This window comes from Carcharodon carcharias, chromosome 10 (genome assembly GCF_017639515.1).
Source record: "Carcharodon carcharias isolate sCarCar2 chromosome 10, sCarCar2.pri, whole genome shotgun sequence".
NCBI lineage: Eukaryota > Metazoa > Chordata > Chondrichthyes > Lamniformes > Lamnidae > Carcharodon > Carcharodon carcharias.
This window is the reverse complement of record NC_054476.1, coordinates 124,750,741-124,778,314: the sequence shown is the minus strand read 5'-3', so window position 1 is coordinate 124,778,314 and position 27,574 is coordinate 124,750,741. Positions and strand designations below refer to the sequence as shown.

At 44.1% G+C, this 27,574-nt stretch overlaps 1 protein-coding gene across 1 annotated transcript in view; it reads left to right on the top strand.

Moving 5' to 3' along the window:
* Positions 1-27,574, top strand: part of caln1 (calneuron 1) — a 400,700-nt gene that overhangs the window by 27,940 nt on the left and 345,186 nt on the right. Inside the window, exon 3 of the mRNA XM_041196489.1 lies at positions 23,677-23,820. Coding sequence (XP_041052423.1) covers positions 23,677-23,820 — 144 coding nt within the window. The remainder of the gene's footprint in view (positions 1-23,676; positions 23,821-27,574) is intronic.

Here is a 27,574-nt window from a genome sequence, read left to right as displayed (position 1 = left end):
ATCCCGCCAATTAAAAGTGTGGGTCAGGAATGGGGCACAACCATGCAACAACCCCTTTCCCCTCCCCCGCCATCACTTAGCCCCGGCCATTTAAACAATGAAAGGAGGACTGGGTTAAAATGAGGGTTTATGTTTCTTGGAAGATGATTAAAGGATAGAAAACAGAGAGTTAATAGTCATATCCTTTAGGCTGGAGGCAACTAAACATGTGCCCCCAAGGAAAGTGTTGTAACAATTGCTCTGCTTAATTTGTATCGATATTGTACAAGATTGAAAAATTCAGCTGAGAGAAAATTAAGTAATAGAAATTCAACCTATCTGCTCAATGGAGAAAACAATAAAAGGTCATGGTCTATAAACTAAACTATGCTTTCTAAATAAGTTTTATATTTACAGCTCTTTCCTATCTTGTATTTTTCACTAACCATTCCAGCTAATTAATTTACTTGTTTTTCTGTGAAGTTTTCAATCGATTTTATGGATCTTATTCTTGGAAAGGGCTCTCCAACTTTTCCAAGTGATAAGTGGCTGATAACAATGACATTGTCAATGAAAGTAAAGAAATGGCAGCAATGCTGAATACTTACTTGCATCAGTATTTACAGTCGGAAAGAAGTCAGCATGTCAGATTTCCCAAGGAAACTATAATTGAATCAGGGACTCACCAAATTTAACACAAGCAAAATAACAGTAATGAAGAAAGTAATGGCATGAAAGAGTGATAAATCCCCAGGACCAAATGGTTCCAGTCCAGGAGTTGAACCTAAGCAGGTGAAATCACTGCAGATATTTCAAATGGTTAATCTTCCAACAGTTCTTGATTTGGGAACCATTTCTTTAGATTGGAAAATTGGGCATGCCATGCCCATATTTAAGAAAGGATAAAGAGGGAAACCAGGGAATTATAGACCAGCTAGCCTAACACTTGTCAAGAAGTCACTCGTGTCTACAATTAAGGATAAAGGTGACTGAATACCTTGGAATTTTTCAGCTGAACAGAGACAGCCAGTGTGGATTTATAAAGGGGAAGTCATGCATCTGCAGTGTTATGTAGTTTGCTGTCTACAGACGCAAAAGGAAGTGCTGATGCTTACTCAAGAGGGGAAATGATTTTGTTCAAACCACCACTGACCAGCAGCAGCCACAATGCGAATCTTTTTTTTACTTGTTGTGGGATGTGGGCATTGCTGGCTAGGCCAGCATTTATTGCCCATCCCTAATCTGTTAGAGTGCAGCTGCGTAGCTGGTTTTCCATGAGAATATGCAATGATTCATGGCAACCCCATGGTCATTCTGCCTCTGTCCATAATCCAGGGGTTTTCATTCGTTGAATCATCGGCTGGTTTGAGAGCAGCAGAAAGGCATCATGTAAGTAAATACCTAGTTCCATGCACAAATAATTTATTTTATAGTATTCAGCTGTCCACCCATATTTTCAGGGGAAGGTACTGCACAAGGATGACACCTCAGGGACCAAGCCTGTTCTCTTCAGTGCCAGGTAATGACATATTTGGGCCAACCACAAGCATAAACAAAGCACAGATACTTCTTAAATTGGCTTCTTAAAGAAGGTTTTCAGATGTCAGAAGAAATTAGAAGCCACTTTACAATACAGGAAGATTATTGTTACTTGTATGTCTTGGGTAAATGAGTTCGTTAGCCAACTGAACACTAACTGCACGGCTTCCTATGTTCTCCCCAATTGCCGTTTACAGTGAATAACGGGGAGAGACTGACGTAAGAATAAACAGTGATGGTTTATTGAGACATAGAACAGAGCAACAGATCATACATGCTCACTCAGAAACCTCCAGAACTAGAATTAGATAGTCCCCAGTTACCCGCGCTATACAGTGATTCATCAGTGCTGTCGCATGATCAGTACACTTGCAGTCTCTTAAAGGGACAGGATACCTCACTTTACCACATCCCTCCCCCTTTACTTAAAAGTACAGCTAACAAGCTTAAAACACATTAACTATTTACACAATAACTATTTACATGTCAAGACTCTCAGGAGGCCTCCTTTGTCGGATTGAGCGTCATAGCCCAACAACCTTGACTGGTGTTTCCGAGACCACCTTTCCAGGGACAGTTGCTCACGATGTCCCTCAGTGGATGATTTCAGCATCTTCCGGATGCAGTCATGTTCACTCCTGCTGCCCCTCCCATCCAAGCTGAAACAGATAAAGGGCAACAAGCACAAAGCAATACAGTGGTGAGCTACGTGATGTGATGATGTATGAGGAGAAAGAGGAGAAAGAAAAAAATCTTTTTGTTTTTCTTTCCGAGGACTGCCAATAATTTTTTCTTTTTCTTCCTGTGTGTCCTTTTCTTGGGAGCATTGACCTGTATCTGTCTTCTCTTTAATTTTACTGTTGGCTGGACTAGTCTCAGGTGTGAGCTGAACGTATATGAGCTCAGTAGCTGGGTTTTCTGACAGCTCTTCTGAGAATTCAGGGCCTTCTAGCTTTAAAACTTCAAGGCTTTTATGCAGCTGCTGCTTCAGCTCTTCCAATTCTTTCCTATTCTTATTATTAGTTTCCTGGGGAATCGCATATTGTTGTCCCTTTTCAGCTAATTCATTCTTTAACTCGGCCAGAGACAGGCTCAACTCTTCCTTTTCTTCTTCACATATTTTTCGTGGCACACATTGGGAGCTGATTGGATTTTGTAGTGCATGAAAGTCCTTTAATAGATTTTTCATTTTCTTTTGAAGGATGCAGACTTCAGCTTGAACTCTGTCCTGGTGTAACACTTCTACGGGCTTCTCCCATTGGGTCTTTGCATACTCATTTTTTCTTGTAGCAACACTTCTGGTTTCAAATTGGGAACTTAGCATGCCCTCAAGATTTATCTCTCCCAGCCAGTCCCCTGCCTGACATTATAAATAGAGGTAATTTTGCAGACTGTTCCTCATACTGCACCTTGACTTGACATTTCCCTTTCACATTGATTTCTTCACCCACGTATGTCCTCAGCTTAACAAAAACAAAAATAAAAATACCTGGAAAAACTCAGCAGGTCTGACAGCATCTGCGGAGAGGAATACAGTTAATGTTTCAAGTCCGTATGACTCTTCAACAGTGTTCTGTTGAAGAGTCATGTGGACTCAAAACGTTAACTGTGTTCCTCTCCGCAGATGCTGTCAGACCTGCTGAGTTTTTCCAGGTATTTTTATTTTTGTTTTTGTTTTGGATTTCCAGCAGCCGCAGTTCTTTGCTTTTTTGTCCTCAGCTTTGTGTCCGAAACTTCTAACTTCAAAGGATGGGTTCCTTTACTCAGATATCTAAATCTATGCTCTCCAATGATGGAGATCAACACTCCCATATCAACTTACTTTTAATGGGCTGTCCGTTAACTACAATGACTACTTGGATTGGCTTGGTTCTACCCATTTTGAGGTTATATAATGAATGGACGTCTGATTCTATTTTTTCTGGTTCTTCCATGAGGCATATTTCACAATTTTTCCTTCTGACTTTATAGTGTTGTTTTAGCCTTTCTCTGCAGCGCCGCCTTATGCGGCTGGAGCCGTGATAGAAAAAGCATGCGACTTGTTTGAGTTGTCGTTTGCTCACTGAAGGCCTGGATGTATTTCTCTCATTCATTTTGTGGGTTTTCACTGCAGTACTGTTGTTTTTCAATGGTCTGGAGCTAGAGAGCGCTTCCTGCCTTTCCAAGGGGTCTGAAGTTTTCGCAACTTTTGTTGCCGGATTGTCCAGCTCGACCAGATGGACGGCTCCATTTTTGTGTCTCTTTTATAACTTTGGAATTTCTAAAAGCACTCTCCATCGTGGTAGCTAATTCTAATGCCTTGTTGAAATCTAGACTAGGTTTGGTTAGCAAACGCGTCTGGATAGTATCATCTCCAATCCCGCATATCAGCCGGTTTCTCAACATATCACTAATGGATGTTCCGAATTCGCAATTCTCAGATAATGCCTTTAAAATGGCCACAAAATCAGCTGTTGTCTCCTCCGGAATTAAATTGAACTTGAAGCACTGCATAATAACTGAGGGTTTTGGTTTCAGGTGGCTCTGTACAAATTTTATTAACTCGTTGAAAATCTTCGAGTCTGGGGCACTAGGTGACGTAAGGCTGTGGATCAGCCCGTATGTTTTGCTCCCGCTTGAAGACAAAAGAATCGGCCTCTTCTTCTCCTTCCCCACAATGTCGTTAGCAGTAAAAAAGAACGCCAGGTGTTTGACATACTGAGACCAGTCATCTGATAAGGGGCTGAATGGATCGACACACCCGAACTGTGGCATCGTGAACGACTGCAAGGGGATTGTGCTTCCAATAGGCTTTCCGGGTAATGACAAGTTTAGGTGTTTGGCTTACCACGGAGTCGCATTCTCTCTAGGGTCTCCTATGATTTTCTGTCCATAGCCATTTTTCATGTATTTACCCATTTAAATGTAATGCCCGCTTTAAGAGCAGGCACCGTTTATTTTTTAACTCTGTCTCTGCAGCTGTCGGCTTTTCTCTGCTGGGTTTCGTGCTCTTTTTGAGTTTTGGCGGTATCCCCATGATCGCAATTCTACAGGGTTTTAAAAAAATTTTAAACAGCAGCACTGTTTTCTGCTCCAATTGCCGGCTGTCACCTATTTTACTGATAAAGTACAGATGCTCTTTCCAAAGCTTTGCTCACGCATCTTCTGGACTCACCAGGGTTCTTGCAATGTTTTTATCCTTGTCGCTACTTTTATGTCTTGGGTAAATGAGTTCATTGGCCAACCGAACTCTAACTGCACACCTTCCTATGTTGCTTGCAATCAATAAGGGGGGAGACTGCTGTAAGAATAAACAGTATTGAGACTTAGATCATAGGTGCTCACTCAGAAACCTTGAAAACCAGACTTACAGTTCCCAATCACCCGCGCTGTACAATGAATCGTCAGTGTTGTCACATGATCAATGCACTAGCATTCTCTTAAAACGACAGGGTACCTCACTTTACCACAGTTACTTTCTGAATGCCCCACAAGCCATTACGTGAAGAAAAATATCCGAAGGCATTTCATCGAGGGCTTATAAAGAAAAGTGCATATCAAACCAAGGAAGGAGATATTGGAAAGGATGATCAAAAGCATAAGGGTGGGTTTTAACAAGGTTCTTATTGAGGAGAGAAATGGAAGGGCTGAGAGAGAGGATTCTAGAGCCAAGGCAATGCTATCAGTAATGGAGTGAAATGAACAAGAGATACACAAAAGGCCAAGTCAGAGCGACACAGATCCTGGTGGTTGCAGGGCTGGGGATGGTTACAAAGATAGGGAAAGGTGAGGGATTTAGGAGTGGTGACTGAGTGCAGTTTAATTAATACAGCTGAAAATGGGTTTATCACAAAAATAAGAATTTATATTCAGAGTTTCTAGTCTGCTGGCTGTGAATAACCTGATTTTAAATAACTAAGAATGACTTTAAAAACCATTCGGAACCAGTTGCATTGGTGTAGAGTAGTCAGTTTCTTTAAAACATAACTATTAATGCCCTTAGGAGCCTCTTCAAAGACCTATGGGCCCAGTTAGCTGAAACTGGCAAAGGTAATTAATTCAATCTTGGGCATGGCCAGTTTTGTGGCAGGGCCAGCTTCCAGTGCTATGCCTTTTAAACTAACGCAAAAGAGTGCAGAAGCTTGATTTGCTCTGGATGTAATTTGAGCCAGAAATTCTCCGGTCTTTGCACAAGTTTGGGTAAATTGCCTGGGGAAACACAATGCAACTAATGGAAATTCCAGGCTACTATTTGAATGCATGTAGATGTATTAGTAGGAGAACTGAGTCTGCAATGTTCCAAAGATAGGGCAGAGCAGGCTTGATTGGTCAAATGACAACTAAGATTTCTTGGCAGTTGCAAGAAATGTGCTCATTCGAGTTATTTCAATAATCTGTCCTCTATCCCAAGCATGATATCTACCTTGCTATGCTCCTATCTTCCTTTAACACATCTGGGGTTGTGTGGCAATGTTGGGGAACTTAATTCTACTTGCACTTAGCAATGGGGAATTTTAACTGATGTAAATTCTCATGTTACCAAAATCATTTTGGAACTTTCCGGTGAATGAGGAATCCAGAAAACTCAAACTTCTGGAACATATTTGATTTCCTTGCACAGATTAATTCATAGCATTACAACCAAAACCTCTTAGTTCACTGGGAATGCTTCACCCTCAAACTATTCAGACTCCCACACGTGATGTTGAATCAGCAACATAACCCCATAGCAACTCCCTTGAAATAAAAAGAAAATGTTTTGTTTCAGTTTACACAGGAAATAAATGTAAATGTATAAGCCTTGCTTTGGGTCCAAACTCTCTGTTTCAGTGACTGTTCAGCTCGGACAGAATAAACAGGTTTTAGAAACAGACAGGACAAACGATTCTAGAAACTGACACAACAACCCATTCTAGAAACTGACAGATCAAACAGTTCTAAAAACTGACAGAACAAACAGTTCTAGAAATGGACAGAACAAACAGTTCTGGAGACTGACAATTCACTTTTGCTATGTAGATGCTGAAGGAGATGTAAATAAAAACTGCTCTGTTGAAGTGATCAAATGCCTTCCAAAACCAAAGTAATTCAAGCAGATTGCACATATCTCCTGGAATGTGAGATTGCGTTTGTTGCTGTGATAATGTTTAATACAGAACTTTTTTTGCTTTATTGAGTGAATTATGAAATGAATATGAGTATTCTGTGTGTACTTCTGTTTAGCCAATGGGAAGTGTGAGTAGTGCCGGCTGCGTGCCTGCCATATCAGTATCAGTAAGCACCATGAATATTACACAATGTCTGATTCAACGCTAGTGGCCATGTCCAATGCACAACTTGCCCCTCTACGCCTGTTTTGGGTATGATCAGATTTCTAGGCTCATCTTTCTACTATTATTAATCGATTCATCAATCAATCCAGAAACTCTTCTTAGGCTATCTACTTTAATTTGAATAAGTCAAAACAAGATAGAGCAGATTTTTAAAAAAATGAAAATGCATTAGATTATTAATGGTTAGATCTTTAGGTATTACTGACTGTGCTATAGTGAGGTGATGTACAAGTTCTTCACACCTTTCACAATTAAGAATGTAAAAAAGCTGACGTGTCGAGTATAATGCTCTGAGCATGAAGGCAGGGCTACACTGGTCAGATCACGTTGTGTGAATGGTTGGTGAACAAGTCCTGAAGAAGATCTTTCATAGTGCATAGTGACTGCCAGCAAGGGAAATATAAGGACTACTTTAAAAATGCAAAATGTGCAAACATAGAGGTAGGAACAGCTTGCTCAAGATAAGAAGATATGGTGAAAAACCATCCAAGAGGGTACCTCTTACCACGAGGTCCGTCACCTGCTGAATGTAAATTCAGTGGAAGAAACTTCACCTGAGTAAAGGCATATTGTAGCCTGGTGTGTCCACAATCCACTGTTCACTGTGGAGTCTCATATGGAGCAAAAAATCAGTTATCAAAAAACTGAGTGCAGAAAGTAAGATTATATTTTGTCTGTCTTTAATATTCATTTGTCTATCAACAAACAGCAGCTAGTAATGTCAAACCAGCCTGAGGCTGCTGACTTTATCTGCTTTGTGGGGAATCTATGATTCTGGCTACAGAACCAAAGGTAAGGTCACTACATATCCTGCTCACATCACCAAATTTGGTGCTGGGAGGAAATCTGACAACTTCAATAATCTTCCATTAATTTGACTGTGAAATTCACACTGGATTCCCTTCTGGACATTAATCAAACCAACAACACAAGATTCAAATAGCTTTGAACTCTGAATTTCATCTTAAAAGTAGTTTCTGAAAAGATACGGTAACATTTTCAGCAGGAGGATAAGGACAGGGTCTGATTGTTCAGTAATTTATTCTGCACACACACATTCCCCCATTAGCATTTACTCAGCAATGAAAGAAATTGCAGACAGTAAAATTTACAGCTGTGATCTCCCTGCTGATTCAGGGCTATGCGATTGGGGACAATCTATATTGCTGGTAAACTTGACAACATTTTAATGTCAGGACCGAAAGTATCTGTACTAAAACCAGGATTTAGATCACCACAGCATACTCCAGCTGAAGAACGAAATGCTCATTTGTAGATTAGGCAGGCCAAGTTTCATCATAATTTCATGCTATTGAAATGAATGCAAAAATATTTGAAGTTTTTTCTTTGAGTCTAGTTACTTCTTTAATATGGGACTTGGGTCTAAATATTCTGAGTCCAATCCGATAGTGAGGAACCTGGCATCAACAAATTTTGCATACCAGGAATGCCAAATGGATGGCTAATCGTAGGCAACGTACCAGTGATTTTCGATAATAGTCTCAGTGTCTATATTTCTTCAAGTTAACGAAGAACAATATTTATCACCTTTAAACATCTTGGAATTTTATTTTACGTAGGAGAAAAAACTCATTGGGCTGAATTTTGCCCCTGACGGGCAGGCAGCCAATCCAATTAAGGCCCGCCCAGCGTGGATGTGACTCCCGTGTACATCGGGAAAATTAAATGGGCGGTGGGCGTGTTCAGACCGCTGGTTCCAATGGGGAACCGACAGTCTGTATAAAGAGCAGCCAGGCAGCCTCCACTGTTCACCACGGCCAGTCATAGGGCAGCACAAGATTTGACGGCAGAGGAGGAGGAGGGGGGCAGGCTGCAGCGTGGCCAATGGGGGGGCCACTGTGCCCCTCGGATCTCCGAGGCCTGCCTTGCTGTCCTCCTCGAAGAGGTGTCCAACCATCGGGAGGTCTTGTTTCCGGAGGATGGTAGGAGGAGGGCCCCCCACGTGGCCAGGCAGGTGTGGCAGGAAGTGGCGGAGGTAGTGAGCTCTCAAGATGCTGTGCGGCGTACAGGAACACACTGCTGCAAATGCTTCAATGATTTGCTGCACTCTGGAAGGGTGAGTACCATGTTGGCCTTGGCCATTTTACCCAGCAGGTAGCCTTAGCCTTTGAGCCCCGCCACCCCCCCCCCACCACCCCCCCAACGTCTTAGTGTCGTTACTGCATTGGGCATTTGGTGCACACTGGGTGGGCAAACAGATAGTGACCATGCTTACATCAGCCTTAGTGATTGAGGAGAAGATGGGTTCTCCCTGCAGCATATGTTGGTATTTGTGGCATTTGAGTAGTCTGGGGGCAACCTGCAGGGGAGGCCGCTAGACACATACTCAGAACTCCAACACATGTCATATTGATGGTGATGAGATGGTGGAAGGGGAACCTTAAGGTGTCGTGGCCAAGAGCCATCTGCTGGCCTTGGCACTGCACCTAGTTGCGCCTCCTTGCTATGGGTACTAAGACCCATATGTTATTCAAAGTGATGGACGCCAAATGTGTCCAAGGTGGCTGTTGGGGGAGGGGGTTTGGGCCAGCTGTACTATCTTCTGGGGTCTGATCACCAGTAGTGTGGACAGGAGCCGCTGGAGGCCTCAGATGGGCTACTGTGGTTGGGGAGTGGTGTGCGTGTGCAGAGTACATGAGTGATCAGCCCCAATAAACCCTCTTCTCTGTTCTGCAGGCAAAAACTGAGAGCAATATGAGGGAGCACCAGCAGACTGGTGGTGGGCACGCCATGCTGCACTATGAGGAGCAGGCCATGGAGCTGGGGAGGAGGCAAGTGGCCAGGTTGGCAGGTGTTGGCGAGGTTGGGGTGCAGCGGCCAGGTATTTGAGGGCCACAGTCCCATCCACTCTGACTCTCCACCATCCAAAGCACTGATGGTTGCTGCAATCGTTAATGCAGCAACACTGCTCATTCACAGACTGATATAGTCAGACATGTGGGTCATACACAAAGGTTCCTCGGCCCCTTGAGGATGCACGTCTCTAGCACCTTCCAAAGTCGCCTTATCCCATTTGTGGCCACTATCCCCATGGCCTAACATGCCATGGCATCACTGCTGCACATCCAAAGACTTATTGCATCTTAGGAGGGTTTGTACCTCCACCACCCTTTCAGGTAGTACGTCTCACATTACTCTGTCCAAAAGGTTCTCATCACCTCACCTGTCAACCTCATGGCACTCAACTTAAATAAATGCCACCATGTTAGTCATCCCTGCTCCAAGGGGAAATGTTGCCTTCTGCCAACCTGATCTATGCCCCTCCTAACGGTATGAAGGTCAATAATGTGACCTGTCAATTTCCTGTGATCCACGGCAAATCCTGCAAGTGTATGCAATGTTTCCTCATCACTCCAACTCTCCAGGCCAGCATGCATCCAGGTCAGGTACCTCTGCACTCTCCCCAATCTAATGCCATCCCTCCCATGAAGCCCAGGTCACAACTGAACGCAGAAGTGTAGATGTGGCCTCAACAGTGTTTTCTGCACTTGCAACATGACCTCCCTTTTCCTACATTCTATTCCTCGGCTAATAAAGGCACGTCTGGCTTCGACCTTGTTAAACACCTTATGTTCCTGTTCTGTTACCTTAACAGGTCAGCCCAGCATGGTCTCTGTAATATTCGTGACTTCCCACGGTCCTACCATTACTCATGTATTCTCGTACCTTGCTGTTTTGCCCAAGTGCTTAACCAAACACTTATCCACAGAAAACTCCATGTGGCATTCCTTAGGCCATCTGACCAGCCTGTCTGTATGTGTGTATAATGTTTGGGCCTCCTCTTGACTATTTACCACCCCACCAATGTTCATCTCCTTAGGTTCTTGAAGGTTGAGCGACTTATGAGGCTGGGGGGGAAAGGGATGAATGATGTTACTGACTGAATGCTAACTGATGCACTGTCCTTGTTGTTAATTTCAGCATCACCACCGCATGGCCACCAGGAGCAAGTCCAGAGCCCCCCATCACACCTGAGGGGCATCACTTGCAACTTGCGTTACATCCTTTCAGTGAGCCAGGCACCAGCGCAGCGACAAACACGTCGGCGGGAAATATAATGTCGGCTAGTGTCCCGGGGCACAGTTGGGAGGGCACTTCACAATCACTGGAGGAGATGGCATGGACAGAGAGTGCCGATGGCAGCAGCAGCCGGAGGACTGTAGGGGACCAGGCACATGCTGAGTCCGGCAGTGATGATGTGCCTCTGGAGATGTCCGCCATGCAGCAGCTGCAGGACAAGTGGCAGGATACGCAGGAGCATCTGGTAGGGTTGCATGAGGGTGTGCTTCACTTGGTCTCTGTGGTGGAGGAGTCCAGGCAGAGTGTCAGTGATGGCATAAACCTCAGGACAGAGCTTCAGGCTTCCTCCATTGAGAGATTGGCGACTCTCATGGAGAGGGTCTTCAATCGGATTGAGACTGTCCTGATGGGGTTACGCTCTGACCTGCAAGCCCTCACAGCGCTAATGGCCAAACGTAGTCATTCGCAATGTGGGAGATGTTCTGGGCACCAAGTGTCGGCACTCGTTGCCCATCCATCTCTGGTGAGCAGGGAGGTCCAATGTGACCTCACGTCGGCGCAGCAGCTGCCTGTCATCGCTGCGAGCTCCTCTCAGGGCGTTCCGGATGAGGGCAGCAGCTCCTCTGCCCCTCTGCCAGTGACCATTGCATCTGTTGAGGCTGCGACAACTGGGGAGGTGCCAGTTCTGGAACTGGCCACTCCCTCCCAGGCGGGGCAATCACAGGCTCCACGGGCCAGAGGATGGCCGCCGAGGTCATCGAGGCCAACAGGACAGCAGAGACAGCAGGCTGTCTCACAAGCCACTCCGAGCGATGGGGCGGCACCTAGACGTAGCACCCGCAAATGTAAGCATAAGGCACGTTAGACACTCCACGGGTTTGTCACTGATGATTTTGTGTTGGCTCTAGATTAGGGAAAAAATACTTATGTACGTCTGAGCGACGTTTGTGTTTCATTTTGGACAGAATAAAGTCTACTTTTCTGACCATGGCTGAGGGTGTTTCCTTTGTGCTGCATTTTGTTTTTTCACAGACATTGAGTGGACATTGATGTTTCTGTACTAAGCCCTTAGTTGCAGCTGAACAGTGGAAGATGTAGCACCTAAGTGCCACGTTTGGAAGCGCCAGGCAATGTTGTTCCTGCTGATCCATGTGTCTGGACCTAGCTGAAGGTTCATTGGATTAAAGTGGCCTGGGTGTCCCTGCCTCCTTGGTGTAGTAGCAGCTTGGTGTGCTGCCCCTCATCATCGCCCTGTGCTTCCTCATCTTCTGAACCACTGCTGGATTTATCAAGTGCAGCCTCATCCAGTGCGTCAAGGTCTTCATCGTCAACAGCATCCCCCCTCTCCAGCGCAAGATTGTGCAGAGTGCAGCACGCTACCACTATCACAGAGACGCTATCTGGGGTGTACTGGAGTGCGCTTCCTGAGTGGTCCAGGCAACGGAAGCGTATCTTGAGAAGACCGATGGCTCTCTCCACCACAGCCTTTGTGGTGCCGTGGCTTCTATTGTAGCGCTGCTCAGCTTCTGTTCTTGGATGCTGGAGAGGTGTCATGAGCCACCTTCTGAGGGGATAGCCCTTGTCACCCAGCAGCCAACCATCCAGTCAAGCCGGAGCACTGAAGAGCCCCGGCACCTGGGAGTGTCTAAGGATGTAGATGTCATGGGAACTGCCTGGGTACCTTGCACAGACTTGCAGAATCAGCATCCTGTGATCACACACTATCTGCACGTTCATGGAGTGGAATCCCTTCCTGTTGATGAAGGCACCGAGCTCACCTGCTGGCATCTTGATGGCCACATGCGTACAGTCTATAGCACCCTGGACATGGGGGAAGCCAGCAAGGGCCTCTGGCTCGCTGTGTCTGACTTGCCTGGTCGCAGCGGAAGTGGATGAAGGTCAATGCCCGTCTGAACAGAGCGTCTGTAACTTGCTTGACACAAGTATTTACAGCTGATTGAGAGATACCGCAAAGATCACCCACTGAGCCCTGGAAGGAGCCAGATGCATAGAAGTGGAGGCAACTGTGAGCTTCAGAGCCGCTGGCATGGGGTGTCCACCCACACAGTTAGGGGAGATCTCAGGGCCAATCATCTGACAGATATAGTTGACTGTCTCCCTTGACAGACAAAGCCTCCTTCGGCACTGCGCTGCAGTCATATTGAGGTAGCTGCTTCGCAGCCTGTATACCCTGGCAGCAGGATAGTGGTGTCTTCTGCGTCCCCTTCCACCTTGGACAACCTCTTGGTCCTGTGCCCCTTGTGCCTGCGCCTGGCCTCCCAAAGGTGGTTCCCCTGAAGGCTGATTGTCCACTCCTGGCCTCCTCCTTATTCTATCCCTCCCTTCCTCCTCAGAGGAGCTGCCTCCAGTGGAGATGTCAGAACCCATACCCAGGCTAAAGGGAAGCCTCCGGAAAGCTGCAGGCCTGATAAAGATTACTGACTGCAGACTGGTGAGCTGAAGCTTCAAAATACAGAGAAAGCTATTGGAAATTGATGTGAACTGCTAACAATCAAACAGGCAAGTTTAAAACACTTTCTGCATTAAATACTTCAGAAAAAACATGAACAACCCCTCAGGGCCCACATATCCCGCCCGTGAATGAGGTTTGTTAAAAAATCGATTACCGGCCTGCCTGTTGGGCCCGAGCGCCGAACCGAAGATCGCACGGCTCCTCAAAGTCAGCGTCAATTGCTGAGTTAATGGCATTAACAAGGCCTTTAATTAATGGTGGGCATGCATCGAGCTTCATTGCGCGCCTGCCTACCTCAATATCGCAATGCCGCGCACTGATGTCGGGACACTCGCGTGACATTTTATGCGCTGATGTGCAGGCTCCACCACCCGCACGTCAGCCAGAAAATCCTGCCCATTATTACCCCTCAAAATTTGTGCTGAATCCCTCAGTCTACGTACCTAAAGATAACTTGCCTTCTTGTAGTCATAGACTGAACTGTCTTATCTTATTCATGTTTTCCGCAAATACTTTCAGTTAATGACTCCATGTAGCATACAAAAGGATTGATTTGTATTTAGCTATGCCAGTTGTGCTGGTGCAGAAAAAGGGGATCGGAAAATTGGAAACAAACCCTAAGCATGTTTGGTTTCCAATTCATTGTGACTGGGCACATTTGTACATTACAGTATTTGAAAACTTCTTGTGCCAAGCATTTACTGAGAGACAACATGTTAGAATTGGGTAGATTTTTGGAGAGCTCCACTGCCATCAATTCTGTATTAGAATTCTGAGACATACTAATTTTGGTGGTCAGAATGGCAGGGTGGCATGCAGGGGCACGTTCTGCACTGGAAATACATTGCATACCAAAGTGGCAAAGGCTCTTTCATAGGCGTCTAGGGCTTGCACCTGATACAGGTGTCGACCGTTTGCATATGCAAATAGTAGGCCTACTGCATATTTCAGGCCTATTCTGCAAAATTGATTTTTGACTGATCACAGCATGCACTGTGCAGGCTGTGATCAGCATTCTCAGGCATATGTGAGCCATCCAGTGGTCCTTTAAGGTAGGTTGTAATCTTGTTACTTACCACATTAAATTTGTTGGCAGCTGCTGACCACTCCATTCTCCCATGGCTCGCCCTCAATCACCTGATGCCTGCTCAACTCCCCCCACCTTCAACCTCCCTATCCACTGATTTTCTTCCTCTCCCACACCCTGTATTCTGCTTATCACCTTGGCTAGGATCCAAGCTGGTTGAGCTCCCTACTTTCTGGAACTGATGACTGGCCTCTGGGGCAGTGATAATAAACATACAAGGCCAATGGATCAAATCCTCCTAGACCTACCACGCATCCCCATGGTGTTTGCAGTAGCAGGATAACATTTTGATTTGAGACTGATCCAGTTTCTAGGCCTTTGATTTCAGTGGATAGAAAATTGCAGACAATGCACGGACCACGTTCTGACATGTGCTGTTGGGGACAATATTCAAAATCTATCCGAGTGACAATTTTTTGTTAAGAGAAGGTGAGTGAATGATCTTCCTGTAAATAGGAGCTGAAGGTTACGGTCATTTGGTAACTGTGATGTTAATTCTAGGGTACTCAATCATTGTTTGAGCTCATCATTGATTGAGCTCATATTTTCAAATGAAATAGGCTAACTGTCAAATCAATAACTAATTTGTGCTGACATGCTGTTTGAATTGATGGAGTAGTTAAATAAGCCAAATGAATTCCTGAGTAAGTTATCAGGTAAAGTCCTCAGGTGTGAAATAAGTTTGTATTAGAGATCAGGAACTCATCAAGGCTCCGTCGACAGCACCTTCCAAACCCATGACCATTACCATCTAGAAGGACAACAGCAGCAGATAGACGGGAACACCACCACCTAGAAATTCCTCTCCAAGTCACTCACCATCGTGACATGGAAATATATCACCGTTCCTTCACTTTCGCTGGGTCAAAATCCTGGAACTCCCTTCCTAACAGCACTGTACCCACACCACATGGACTACAGCGGTTCAAGAAGGCAGCTCATCCACCACCTTCTCAAATAAATGCTGGCCCAGCCAGTGAAGCCCAGAACCCATGAATGAATTAAAAAAAACTTTTTGGAGCTGTGAAGCTTGTTGAGAGTAAGAATTACATAAAATTTGCAGCTGGCCGTCCAGCCATATTCACCTATGCTGGTGTTTATGCTCCACATGTGTTGCATCCCATCCCACTTCAACAAAAACCTGCATTTAGATAGCATCTTTTAATGTAGTAAGACATCCTTAGGTGCTTGACTGGAAAGTTGTCATACAAAAGTTGTCATCAAACCACATAAGGAGGTATTAAGATAGGCAACCAGACACTTGGTTGGAAGAGGTAAGTTTTAAGGACTGTCTTAAACAGGAAAGAAAGATAGAGAGGCAGAGTGCTTTAGTGAGGGAATTCCAGAGCTTAGGTCCTAGGCATCTGAAGTCACAGTCATCAATGGTGGAACGATTAAAATCAGGGATGCTGATGAGACCAGAATTGGAACAGTGCAGATATCCCTGAGGGTTCTGGGGCTGGAAGAATTTACAGAGATTGGGAGTGGCAAGACAATGGAGGGGTTTGAAAACAATGATGAAAATTTTAAAATCTTTTAACCCTATCAGCACAACTTATTCTTTTCTCCCTCATGTATTCATTATCTAGCTTCCACTTAAACACATCCCAGAGTATTGGAAGGCTAGAAATGTTGCACCCAATTTTGAGAAATAGGATATGGATAAGACAATAAATTCAGGCCATTTAGTGTTAACTGCAGTATGCATGAGCATCCAGAGGCCCATCTTTCACTCCTTGTGCACCTGATTTTGGGCATAACTGAGATAAACGGGGACAGAAAGTGGGCCTGAGATCTGCACTGTAGGAATCTTTTGCCAGAAGCAGTGGACACTGGAGGCAGCAGCTACATTCATCAATGAAGGAATAAAGCACTTTGATGTCATTAATCATATTTTCACCATTATGCCTTAATTTGTATCTGTTGTACTCAATGCCAATTGTCATTTTCTGAGAGAGATCATTGAATTTAAAGATTTGAAGTGGCAGATAAGGAAAAACTTTCACTTTTGATGGGGTAGTTTAGACTAAAGGGGAGTAACTTTAAAATTAGGTCTAAGCCATTTAAAAAATAAATCAGAAAGCCCTTCTTAACACAAAGTTTATTATACATCTGGAACTATCTTTCCCTCAAAAAAAGTTATTGAATCTAGATTAAATGAAAATTTCAAAACTGAGATTGTTCAATTTCTGGTTGGCAAGGATATTAAGAGATATGGAATCAAAGCAACATGTTGATCAGAATTCATGTGGTGGCACATGATAATTTTCCACAGGGACAAATGTTAAAAAAAGGTGACTGGATGAGCAATGAAAAGATAGAATGAGCATTGCTGCAGGAATCAAATACAGCAGTAGAAAGTTCTCCCTTGTTGTAACAAGAGATAACCATCGCTGATGATTGCACAATGTTCAGCATCATTCGCGACTCCTCAGATATTGAAGCATTCTATGTCCAAATCCAGCAAGACCTGGACAATATCCAGGCTTGGGCTGATAAGTGGCAAGTAACATTCATGCCACATAAGTGTCAGGCAAAGACCATCTCCAACAAGAGAGAATCCAACCATCACCCCTTGATGTTCAATGGCATTACCATCATGGAATCCCCCAACATCAATGTCGTGTGAGTTACCATTGAACAGAAACTGAACTGGACTAGCCATATAAATACAGTGGCTACAAGGGCAGGTCAGAGGCTATGAATCCTGCAACAAGTAACTCACCTCCTGACTCCTCAAAGCCTGTCCACCATCAACAAGGCACAAGTCAGGAGTGTGATGGAATGCTCTCCACTTGCCTTGATGAGTGCAGGTGCCACAACACTCTAGAAGTTTGACATTGTCCAGGACAAAGCAGCCCACTTAATTGACACCACATCAACAAACATTCACTCCCTCCACCACTGTTGCACAGTATCAGCATTGTGTACCATCTATAAGATGCACTGCAGGAATTCACCAAGGCTCCTTCGATAGTACCTTCCAAACCCACGACCACCACCATCTAGAAGGACAAGGGCAGCAGATAGATAGGAACATGACCACCTAGAAGTTCCCCTCCAAACTACTCACCATCCTGACTTGGAAATATATCGCCATTCCTTCACTGTCGCTGGGTCAAAATCCTGGACCTCCTTAACAGCATTGTGGGTATACCTATACCACATGGATTGCTGTGGTTCAAGAAGGCAGCTCACCACCACTTTCTCTAGGGCAACTAGGGATGGGCAATAAATGCTGGCCCAGCCAGCAAAGCCCACATCCCGTGATTGAATAAAAAGTAAGAGGGCTAACAAAGCAGAATAGAGGTTCTTTAATTATTTAATTAATTGAACAAAAATAATTAAAGTGCTACATTGTTATGTCCTTGAAATATTCACTACAGAAAATAATAACGACATGCCTCTCATCATGGGGTGATCTACAATTAACTTGCTGTCACTTGAGTAAATGTCTGAGGTCGTGTTCAAGCTCAAAACCAATAAATGTCCAGGGAGAGATGCTCAATAGTGCTCACTGAGGCTTGGTAGAAGATCTGTAAAGTGCTGTCAATACATCACCAGGGAGTCAGTGGGGCCAATGATGAGGCCTTGATGCAGCAGAGTGCTAGTGCTGCTGCTCATTGAATGCTCTGATTCCTGTGTCCAAATTCCAATTTTTTCTGGGTGCTCCAGGAGCATGAGTTTTCATTTTTGAGAGTTTTCATTTTAAAATTGAGTTTGCACATGTTTCAAATTCTCTTTAAAGCCATGTCCTGTAAGTGTGGAGACAAAGGAAAGTTAATTTGTTAATGAGGCAGATATTAAAAGCCTCCTATTTGTGATTGTCAGGGTTTACAAGGTGTTAAAGTTACTGACCCCGTATTCAAATCGTAATGGCTACTAATGCTGCATTTCTCATCAAAATCGACCTCCGTGAGTCTTACCTTCCTTCATCTTGAGAGCAAGACTCTGATATCTTGGTACCTTTAGATGGCATGCCTAAGGTGATGGGGGAAGTAGTATTTGGTCAAAAGCAGGATGCTGGAAATCTGAAATAAAAACAAAAAATGCTGAGTATGTGGAGAGAGAAACAGGGTTGATGACCTTTCATCATATTATTTGAGCACTTGGTTAGCTATAGACTTTCCAACTCTGGTTGGATGAATTCCTGAAGGTCACATCACCTGACCTGCCACCTCCAACAGCCACGCTCTCACATTGGTCGCCCAATATGTCCATCATTAAAGTGCATCACCTGCGCATACTAATCGTAAAGTGAACAGACCCTGTCGCCTGATTGGATGATCCTTAACTGTTAGTCAAACAGCCTTTACCTCTGTCTCCAGTATTTTCCTAACTAATAAACAGTGCTTTTCACAGAAAATTAAAAATAAAACACAATTTATTAAATATCACCTTAATTTTTCTCCAGGCATGCACTCAGCAGTGTCCTGGAGATTGCAGTTCAGTGCCTTTGGACTCCAGGACAATCCTGGAGAATTGGCAACCCTACCACATGGTTACCTATGGGCAATGTTTGGGTGGAATATTTTGGGCATATGGGGCAACAAGTGGGGGTGTTTTTCCATTCCATTTTGGCCTGTCAGCTGCCAATAACTCGGTATTCTAGGTGGTGGAGGGAAGGGGATGATGGGGATTGAGGGCTGGGGGTGGCAGTATTTGTTGCCTACTCCCTGAAGAGCTCCTTAATCCGGAGGCTAATCCAAAAAAAGTTCCAAAATATTAAAATCCTGTCTTTGTGAATCCTAACCGCTTCGCTGCTCTCAACCCCTGTGATTGGGCTCATATTGCTCTTCTGGGAGCTCGTATGCCTCAGCCCATTGGACATATCAGCCTCTAAACACGTGCTGGGTCCCATTCTGGCTGGGGAAGTAGGAATTTTCTGCATTGTGAACCCATCCCTCCCACCACTACTTCATATTAGAAACCCTGACTCTTACAAGGGCAAGTGAAAAACCCTTGTTTCCTTCAGAACCCGTCCTACCTGAGTTCCAGCAGACAAAGGGAGTCCAATGCAACAGCTGACTAATTTCAGCCTACATGGTGTATATTTCACTGTTGTGGTGGAGGGGTTGTCATTCCAGTCAAAATTGATGCTGTCTGCAACTGAAGTCTGCCGATGTCACACCATTCCCAGCAGAGGTTGCTGGATGTGAATCAAAGAACCATAGAACCATAGAAAAGTTGCAGCACAGAAGGAGGCCATTCGGCCCATCTTGTCCTTGCCAGCCCGAGGACACCGAAGTGCCCTTTCCAGTACCACCCTGCACCCAGCCCATAGCCCTGCAGCTTGCAGTACTTAAGGTGCAGATCCAGGTACTTTTTAAAAGAGTTTAAAGTTTCTGCCTCTACCACCAACTTGGGCAGTGAATTCCAGACACCCACTACCCTCTGCATAAAAAAGTTCTTTCTCATGTCCCCCCTACACCTTCTGCCACTTATCTTGAATCTATGTCCCCTGGTTCTAGAATTCTCCATCAAGGGAAACAATTTTATCTTGTCCACTGTATCTATTCATCTCATAATTTTGTACACCTCAATCAAGTCACCTATCAGCATTCTTTGTTCTGAGGAAAATAACCCCAACCTATCCAATCTCTCCTCGTAGCTACACTTTTCTAACCCTAGCAACATTCTTGTAAACCTCCTCTGCACTCTCTCCAGAGCTATTACATCCTTCCTGTAATGTGGTGACAAGAACTGCACACAATACTCCAGTTGTGGCCTCACCAGTGTTTTATACAATCCCAACATTATATCCTTATTTTTACATTCTATACCTCTGCCAATGAAAGAGAGCATTCCATATGCCTCCTTTACAACCTTGTCTACTTGAACTGCTGCCTTCAGGGACCTGCGTACTTGTACGCCAAGATCTCTTACTTCATCTACCCCTCTTAATATATTCCCATTTATTGTGTAAGCCCTGTAACTGTTTGACCTCCCTAAATGTATGACCTCACGCTTCTCTATGTTAAAATCCATCTGCCACTTTACTGCCCACTCCACCAACCCATCTACATTGTTTTGGAGATTATGGCTATTCTCTACACTATCCATTACTCAGCCAATCTTTGTGTCATCTGTAAATTTCCCAATCGTGCCCCCCACGTTCACGTCCAAATCGTTAATATATAACACAAACAGCAAGGGTCCCAACACCGAGCCCTGTGGAACAGCACTTGAGACAACTTTCCATTCGCAAGGGTATCCATCGACCATTACCCTTTGTTTCCTGTTACAAAGCCAACCTTTTATCCAGTTTGCCACATTACCCTGAATCCCATGGGCTTTTACTTTCCTGACCAATCTGCCATGTGGGACCTTGTCAAATGCCTTGCTAAAATCCATGTACACAACATCCACTGCACTACCTTCATCAACCCTTCTTGTCACTTCCTCAAAGAATTCAATCCCTGACCATCCCTGACTAGTCCACGCCATTCCACACGACAGTTAATCCTATCTCTCAGGATTGATTCTACTAATTAGCTGACCACCGATGTAAGACTAACTGGCCTATAATTGTTTGGCATTTCCTTTGATCACTTTTTAAACAATGGAACTATGTTTGCATTTCTCCAGTCTTCCGGTATCTCCCCTGTATCTAGTGAAGATTGGAAAATCATCCTCAGAGCATCTGCTATCTCCTCCCTGACTTCCTTCAGCAGCCTCGGAAACAATCCATCTGGCCCTGGTGACTTATCAACTTCCAAGGATTTCAACCCTTCGATTACTTCCTCTCTCTTTATGACTACCCCATCCAATATCTTGCAGTGTTCCTCCTGGACGCCTTTATCTACATCCTCCCTTTCCTTTGTAAACACGGAGAGAAAATATTCATTCAAAATCCTTCCCACAGCCTCTGCATCTACACACAAGTTTCCATCTTCATCTCTGATAGGTCCCACTTTTTCCTTAATTAACCTTTTAGCATTAATGTATTGGTAAAACATCTTTGTGTTATCTTTAACTTTACTTGCTAATCTTTTTTCATGCCCTCTCTTTGATTTCCTTATTTCCTTTTTTACTTCATCCCTGCATTTCCTATATTCGTCTAGGCTATCTGCAGTGCTTAGTTCTTTGTGCCTATCGAACGCTTTATTTTTCTGTTTTTCTCCTGTATTCCTCTAGACAACCAGGGGGACTAGATTTGGCAGTACCACTCTTATTTTTGTAGGGGACATGTCTACTTTGTACAATTAGGATCTCACTTTTTAGTGCTCCTCACTAGTTTTCCACTGTTTTATCCTCCAGCAGTGCTGTCCAGTCCACCTCAGCCGAGTCCCTTCTCATTTCTGCAAAATTTGCCTTCCCCCAGTTCAAGACTTTTACTCCTGCCTTATCTCTGTCCTTTTCCGTGGTAATGCTAAATCTAACTGAATTGTGATTACTGTCCCCGATATGGTCGCCAACTGTCACTTCACCCTCTTGCCCTTCTTCGTTCCCCAAAACTAGGTCTAGAATTGCATCTTCTCTTGTTGGGTTTGTCACTAATTGGTTGAAAAAATTTTCCTGGACACACTGCATGAATTTTTCTCCTTCAGTGCCCTTTATATTGTTTGATTCCCAGCTGATATTAGGATAGTTGAAGTCTCCTACTATTATTACCCTCTTGTTCTTACAAGCAGAAATTTGCCTACATATTTGTTCTTCTATCTACCTTTCACTATTTGGGGGTCTATAGTATACTCCCAGTAATGTGACTGCTCCATTTTTATTTCTAAGCTCAATCCATAAAGCCTCGTTTGTTGACCCATTTAGTATATCATCCCTTCTCACAACTGGAATTGTTTCTTTAACCATTAGTGCTACCCCACCTCCTTTTTTATCTCCTACTCTATCGTGTCTGAAGACTCTTTAACCAGGGATATTAAGCTGCCAGTTTTGTCCCTCCTTTAGCCAGGTCTCCGTTATAGCAATGGCATCCTGCTGCCATGTGTCTACCCGTGCCCTTAACTCATCTACCTTGTTTGTAATACTCCTTGCATTGAAGTATCAACAGTTTAACCCCGTCAATTTCCCTTGCTGAACACTTCTTAAACTTTGCTTCTTCTGTAATTCCATGTTCATCACAACGTCCCTAGCTAATGTTCTACCTCAATTTTTCTGATCTGAATGTGACCTATCTGATCCTACTCCTGGGATCCCACCCCCCCACACTAGTTTAAATATTCCCCAACAGAACTAGCAAAAGCCCCCGCAAGGGCACTTGTCCCAGCTTTGCCTGGATGCAACCCGTCCGCTTTGTACAGGTCCCACCTTCCCCAGAACCGGTCCCAGTGCCTCAAGAATCTGAATCCCTCCCGGCTACACCATCTCTCCAGCCACGTGTTCATTTGATCGATCCTCTTATCCCTGCTCTCGCTAGCACGTGGAACTGGGAGTAATCCTGAGATTACTACATTTGAGGTCCTGCATTTTAATTTATCTCCTAACTTCCTATACTGAGCTTGCAGCTGACTTCTCCCAGAATGCTTCTCAGTCACTTCTCACTACTGCCCTCTGTTGAATGTTCTTCCTACTGTTGGGGGCAAGGGTCCTTCTCCTCAATCCCCTTCTGAGTTGCAGTGACTGGGTTGACTTCTCCCAGAATGCTTCTCAGTCACTTCTCACTACCGCCCTCTGTTGAATCACAATAGGAACTTGGCTGATTTTTCTTCTCCCTTGTCCAGGTCAATTGCAGTGCTTCCACTGAGATCAGTGAGGCCAGGAAATAAAGCCAAAGATTTCTGTGTGTGCTACCTATTCTCTTCATTTGGATTTCTTGATAAAGATGGAATAAGCTGCTCTGTTGTATTTTTCAAAGTCTATTTTTTGTCATGACTGACAGTAATTTTGTCTAATGAAGTCATAAATTATTGTAATAAGGACCTCTTGGGAAAATACCCATCTGCGTGATAATAAAATCATAAAGCCATCTATTAAGAGACAGTTTATAATTTTGCTATGTATAAATGTGCAGAGGAAACTTTCCCCATTCTATTTGATCACCAGTTCCATAAGGAGACCAAGGGGTTAATTTTAATATAACTCATCCAGTGAGAAGCTGCTCCTCTGCAAAGCAAAAATGATCTGATCATTATGGCATGTACTGACAAGTTTCCCACATTATAACAATGACTACACTTCAAAAATACTTCATTGGCTGTAAAGCCCCTTGGGGTCAAAAATGGCACTATATATATGCTCTTCCTTTTCTAGATTTGAACAGTTATTCTTTCTTTCATCTATATTACCAGAAATAAGAGAAGCCTTTCGAGTTTTGGATCGTGATGGCAACGGTTTCATTTCAAAGCAAGAGTTGGGCATGGCAATGAGGTCCCTGGGTTATATGCCCAGTGAGGTGGAACTTGCAATCATCATGCAGCGATTGGATATGGATGGTAAGAGCATATTTATAATGTTGTGGTAATGCAGTATGTATGTGCAGTGTGATTAAAGTAGCTGATAATGGCCCTTAAATATTTATTTAAAAGCTATCTAATTGTACCTTATTAGAATACTAAATACCAAATGACTGACTAATAATATAGTGGATAGCTATGCTTGTTAGAGGATTATATCTTTTATATTGGAGCGAATGCAGTGTAGATATATTAGGTTGATACTTGGACTCAATAGGTTAGATTACAAGAGGAGATTACACAAATTGGGCTGTGTTTCAAGATATCAAAATGTGCTGATAGGGTAAATAGAGAGAAACAATAAGTGCTGGTTGGGGGAGGGAGGGGGGGTGGCACCCGAGAATAGAACGTTGGGAGTCCCCAGAAGTAATGTTACAGAGTGGGAAGATAAACCATTGCTTGAGATTCCCTGGCTTCAAAGGATAGGTAAGAGTGGAACCAGGTGAAAGTTGTCTCACTGAACTGGCCAATGGAGGAGAAGGGTTGGAGTGGGATGGTATGATCAACTGTGCCAGAGGACAAGGGGGAATACTATGCCATGATCACAGTCACGGAGGGTGATTTTGATAAGTTGCTATTTCAGTGCTATTATGGGGTGGAAACCTGATTGGAGAGGTTCAAACGTGGAGTTGTGGGAAAGCTGGGTTTGGATGCAGGTGGAATAGTACATGCAAGGACTTTGGAGAGGAAAGGAAGGGAGACAAAAGGCTGGTGATGGAGGTGGGATTTAAGTTTACAAGGACAGAAGGGATGGGAATGGACTTTATGGGTAGGGTGATGGCAATGGTTTTGATAGGGAAAGGAAACAATTTATTTAACTGTAACTAATATGGGTACCAGAAAGAGATGTTAAGTGGTCAACAGTTCAGTGGGAATGGGGGTCAAGTGTCCCAGAGGTGGGTTTCATAGACAAGATGAGATCATAGGGAAAATGAAGGGAGATAGGAAAAAAACTGCAGAAAAAATGTGGTTTCAGGGCTAGGGCTGAAATAAACATTAAGAGAGTTTTGGCAAAGGGCAAGGCAGATGTAACAAAGGCAGCTGAATGGAAGGTGTCAGTCTTGGTGACAGGCAGAAGTCCCATGGGAATGTTACTCTAGTTGTATTGCCAAGGTCGAGACACACAGAGACTTGGCCTTACTTTGGGTCCTTGATTGATCCTTCATCCTCCCCATTCAAGGACAGTGGCGTAGAAGTTGGCAAGGCTGGGATTGGCACAGACATCTTTTCAAAGGGGCCAATGTGATCTCTTTTTTTCTTTCCAAAGGAGGGAACTGCCACACCTTACTTGGTTCCAGCAACCAGCACTGCAGTTTGTAGCTAGAGACAGCCTTTGGTGGGTGGGAGCTCCTGTTGGGCATCAGATAGTGTAATTGACTGCCACTCACATTAAAGGAGAGAATCACCCTCTGGACCTGGACAGTCTGCTAGGGTCAGTCATGGAGATTCCCAGCTCAAAGCATCCTGACACGTCATGCAGTGAAGCAAATTTCACAAATTTTCAGCATCTGTTGCCTTAGGACAGCATACATAATTGAAACTTCCTTTTTATTCGCTATCTTAACTTGCTAATAGCTCCAGCATTGCTACTAGCACTGAAGAAAGTTCTGTTTGGAATCTTCTCCAATGTATTGGAACACAGATCTTCCCTCATGAGATGCCAGAGTTCTGCCAGCTGCTTTCCCTAGAGCTGGCACCTAGCTGTACTGGAAGTATGGCATTACCAGTGTGAGTCACCATGGCACTCAACTTCCATAACTTTGAGGCAGAAGCAGCAGAAATACAAAGCTAGCTGATTGGTGATGGATGCTTTGTTTGCACAAACAGCACAGCTTGTCGCCTTCCTATTGGACCTAGTACATTAACAAGAGAGGGTGATTAATTTGCACCAATTTCCCCAGGTGTCAGGTTCAATTGGCCATATCCACATCAATAACCATTATTTCAGACTTTTTTGAACTGGAAAAGGTTTCATTCATTCAATGTTAAGCTGGTGCGTGCTCCTATCTACTTCATCTAACCTGCCAATGCCTACTACCCAGACAGCTGGCTTGATGCTTTAACTATGTGCTAGTTAAACCTATCCGTATTGTTTGCAGGTAAAAGGAACTAACTGGTTGGCTGATGAGAGATCAGGGCCAGAATTTTAAGTTCCATGGGCGGGCACAGGCCCGAACTATCCAGCTGCGAAATAGCACGAGATGATGTCGGGCGAGTGTCCTGACGTCATCGCGCACTTGCGTGATATCTTGCTCGGCGGCTACATGTGGCAGTTGGAAGCGTGCCCGCCAACAATTAAGCTGGCAATTAAGCCCATTAAAGAGGCACTTGAAAAGCTTGACTGTGCTGCATGGGCATATTTTGCAGCATTTTTGTTGCTTCGTTTATTCTGTGGAGGTCTGCAGCTCCTGGAGGCAGCTGTCTGCTTTCAGGGAGCTCAGTGGAAGTGTTCACCAGCACCCAGGGTGAAGTCGGTTCCCACCCTCTTCTTGCCCCCAATGGCACTGCTGAGTCTTTCTCAGTACGCGATTCGCACTGGCTGGCTGTTAATTAGCCAGCTAGTGTGAAATCGTGGTCAGGAGCCCATTTCCCGTCTGTTCCCAGGCCCGGCAATCGCACACGCCTGACGGGCGAAAAATTCAGGCCCAGGTTTACCCTTTGCAGCACTTCCTCACAATGTCAATTGATTTGCTGACCACCTCCTCTTTGCTTCAAATATGAATAGGCTCACGGTGTGATTTAGCAGTCCAAAGGTATGTTTCAGGTGGTTTGACTAATCTGGGGATGGGTGCCAGAGCACTGCAGCCAAGGTCCCATTGATAATCGCTGTTTGCTAAGTGCTGTAGTTTTGCACTTTGATAAAGATTCCACACTGACGCACTCGAGATGGAAGAAGGAGATGAAGAAGGGTAGCTGGGTGAGCAGACATCCATGGCCAAGCTTCAGTCAACATCACCCAGCAGAACCTGTGACGAGCTGCCTGACATGCCTCCTGCACCACAAAATTGATCTCCCAGTGGAGGGGAAAAATAGCATTGGGAGACCATTGACATTAAAATGAAATAAAAACAGAAAATGCTGGACCTTTCATTGACCTGAAACATTAGCTGTTTCTCTCTGCACAGATGCTGCCTGACCTGCTGAGTATTGACAGCATTTTCTTTTATTAATTTCAGATTTCCAGCATCTGCAGTATTCTGCTTTTCAACATTAAAATGGAGTTGGCCAGGAAAGTAGAGCAGTGGCATAATTGTGGGTGGAAGTGTAGTCCCAACAGTAAACCCACCACTAAAATCCACATCTTAGCTATTATGCTGCCAAGCCATTATGTGATGAAGTCTAATTAATAGCTTCTGCTTAACGTTGGAAATAAATTTGTGCAATGGTTCCACAAGTTTTGCTGTAAAGGTTGCTGTAAACTCAATTATTGTCATGGCTTTCAAAGTACTTAAATGTGATTGCATTTTACTATATTTAATCCTATTGCATTTTATCTGAATTGTCCTTAACAAATATTTGGGGTTGAGAGTCTATTATGGGTTGGGCAATGGATCAGTCTTTTGGGAAATTGCATTCAATTTAAAGAATTATGTTCGACACTAGATCATCAAATATATTAAAGTGCTTTATTTTAACAGAGGTTATTGTTACTGAAGTACTTCAACTGAATTTCTGGTCGATTGCACTATATGCATGGCTTCCAAAGCTGGAAAAGAAATGGGGATTGAGATCT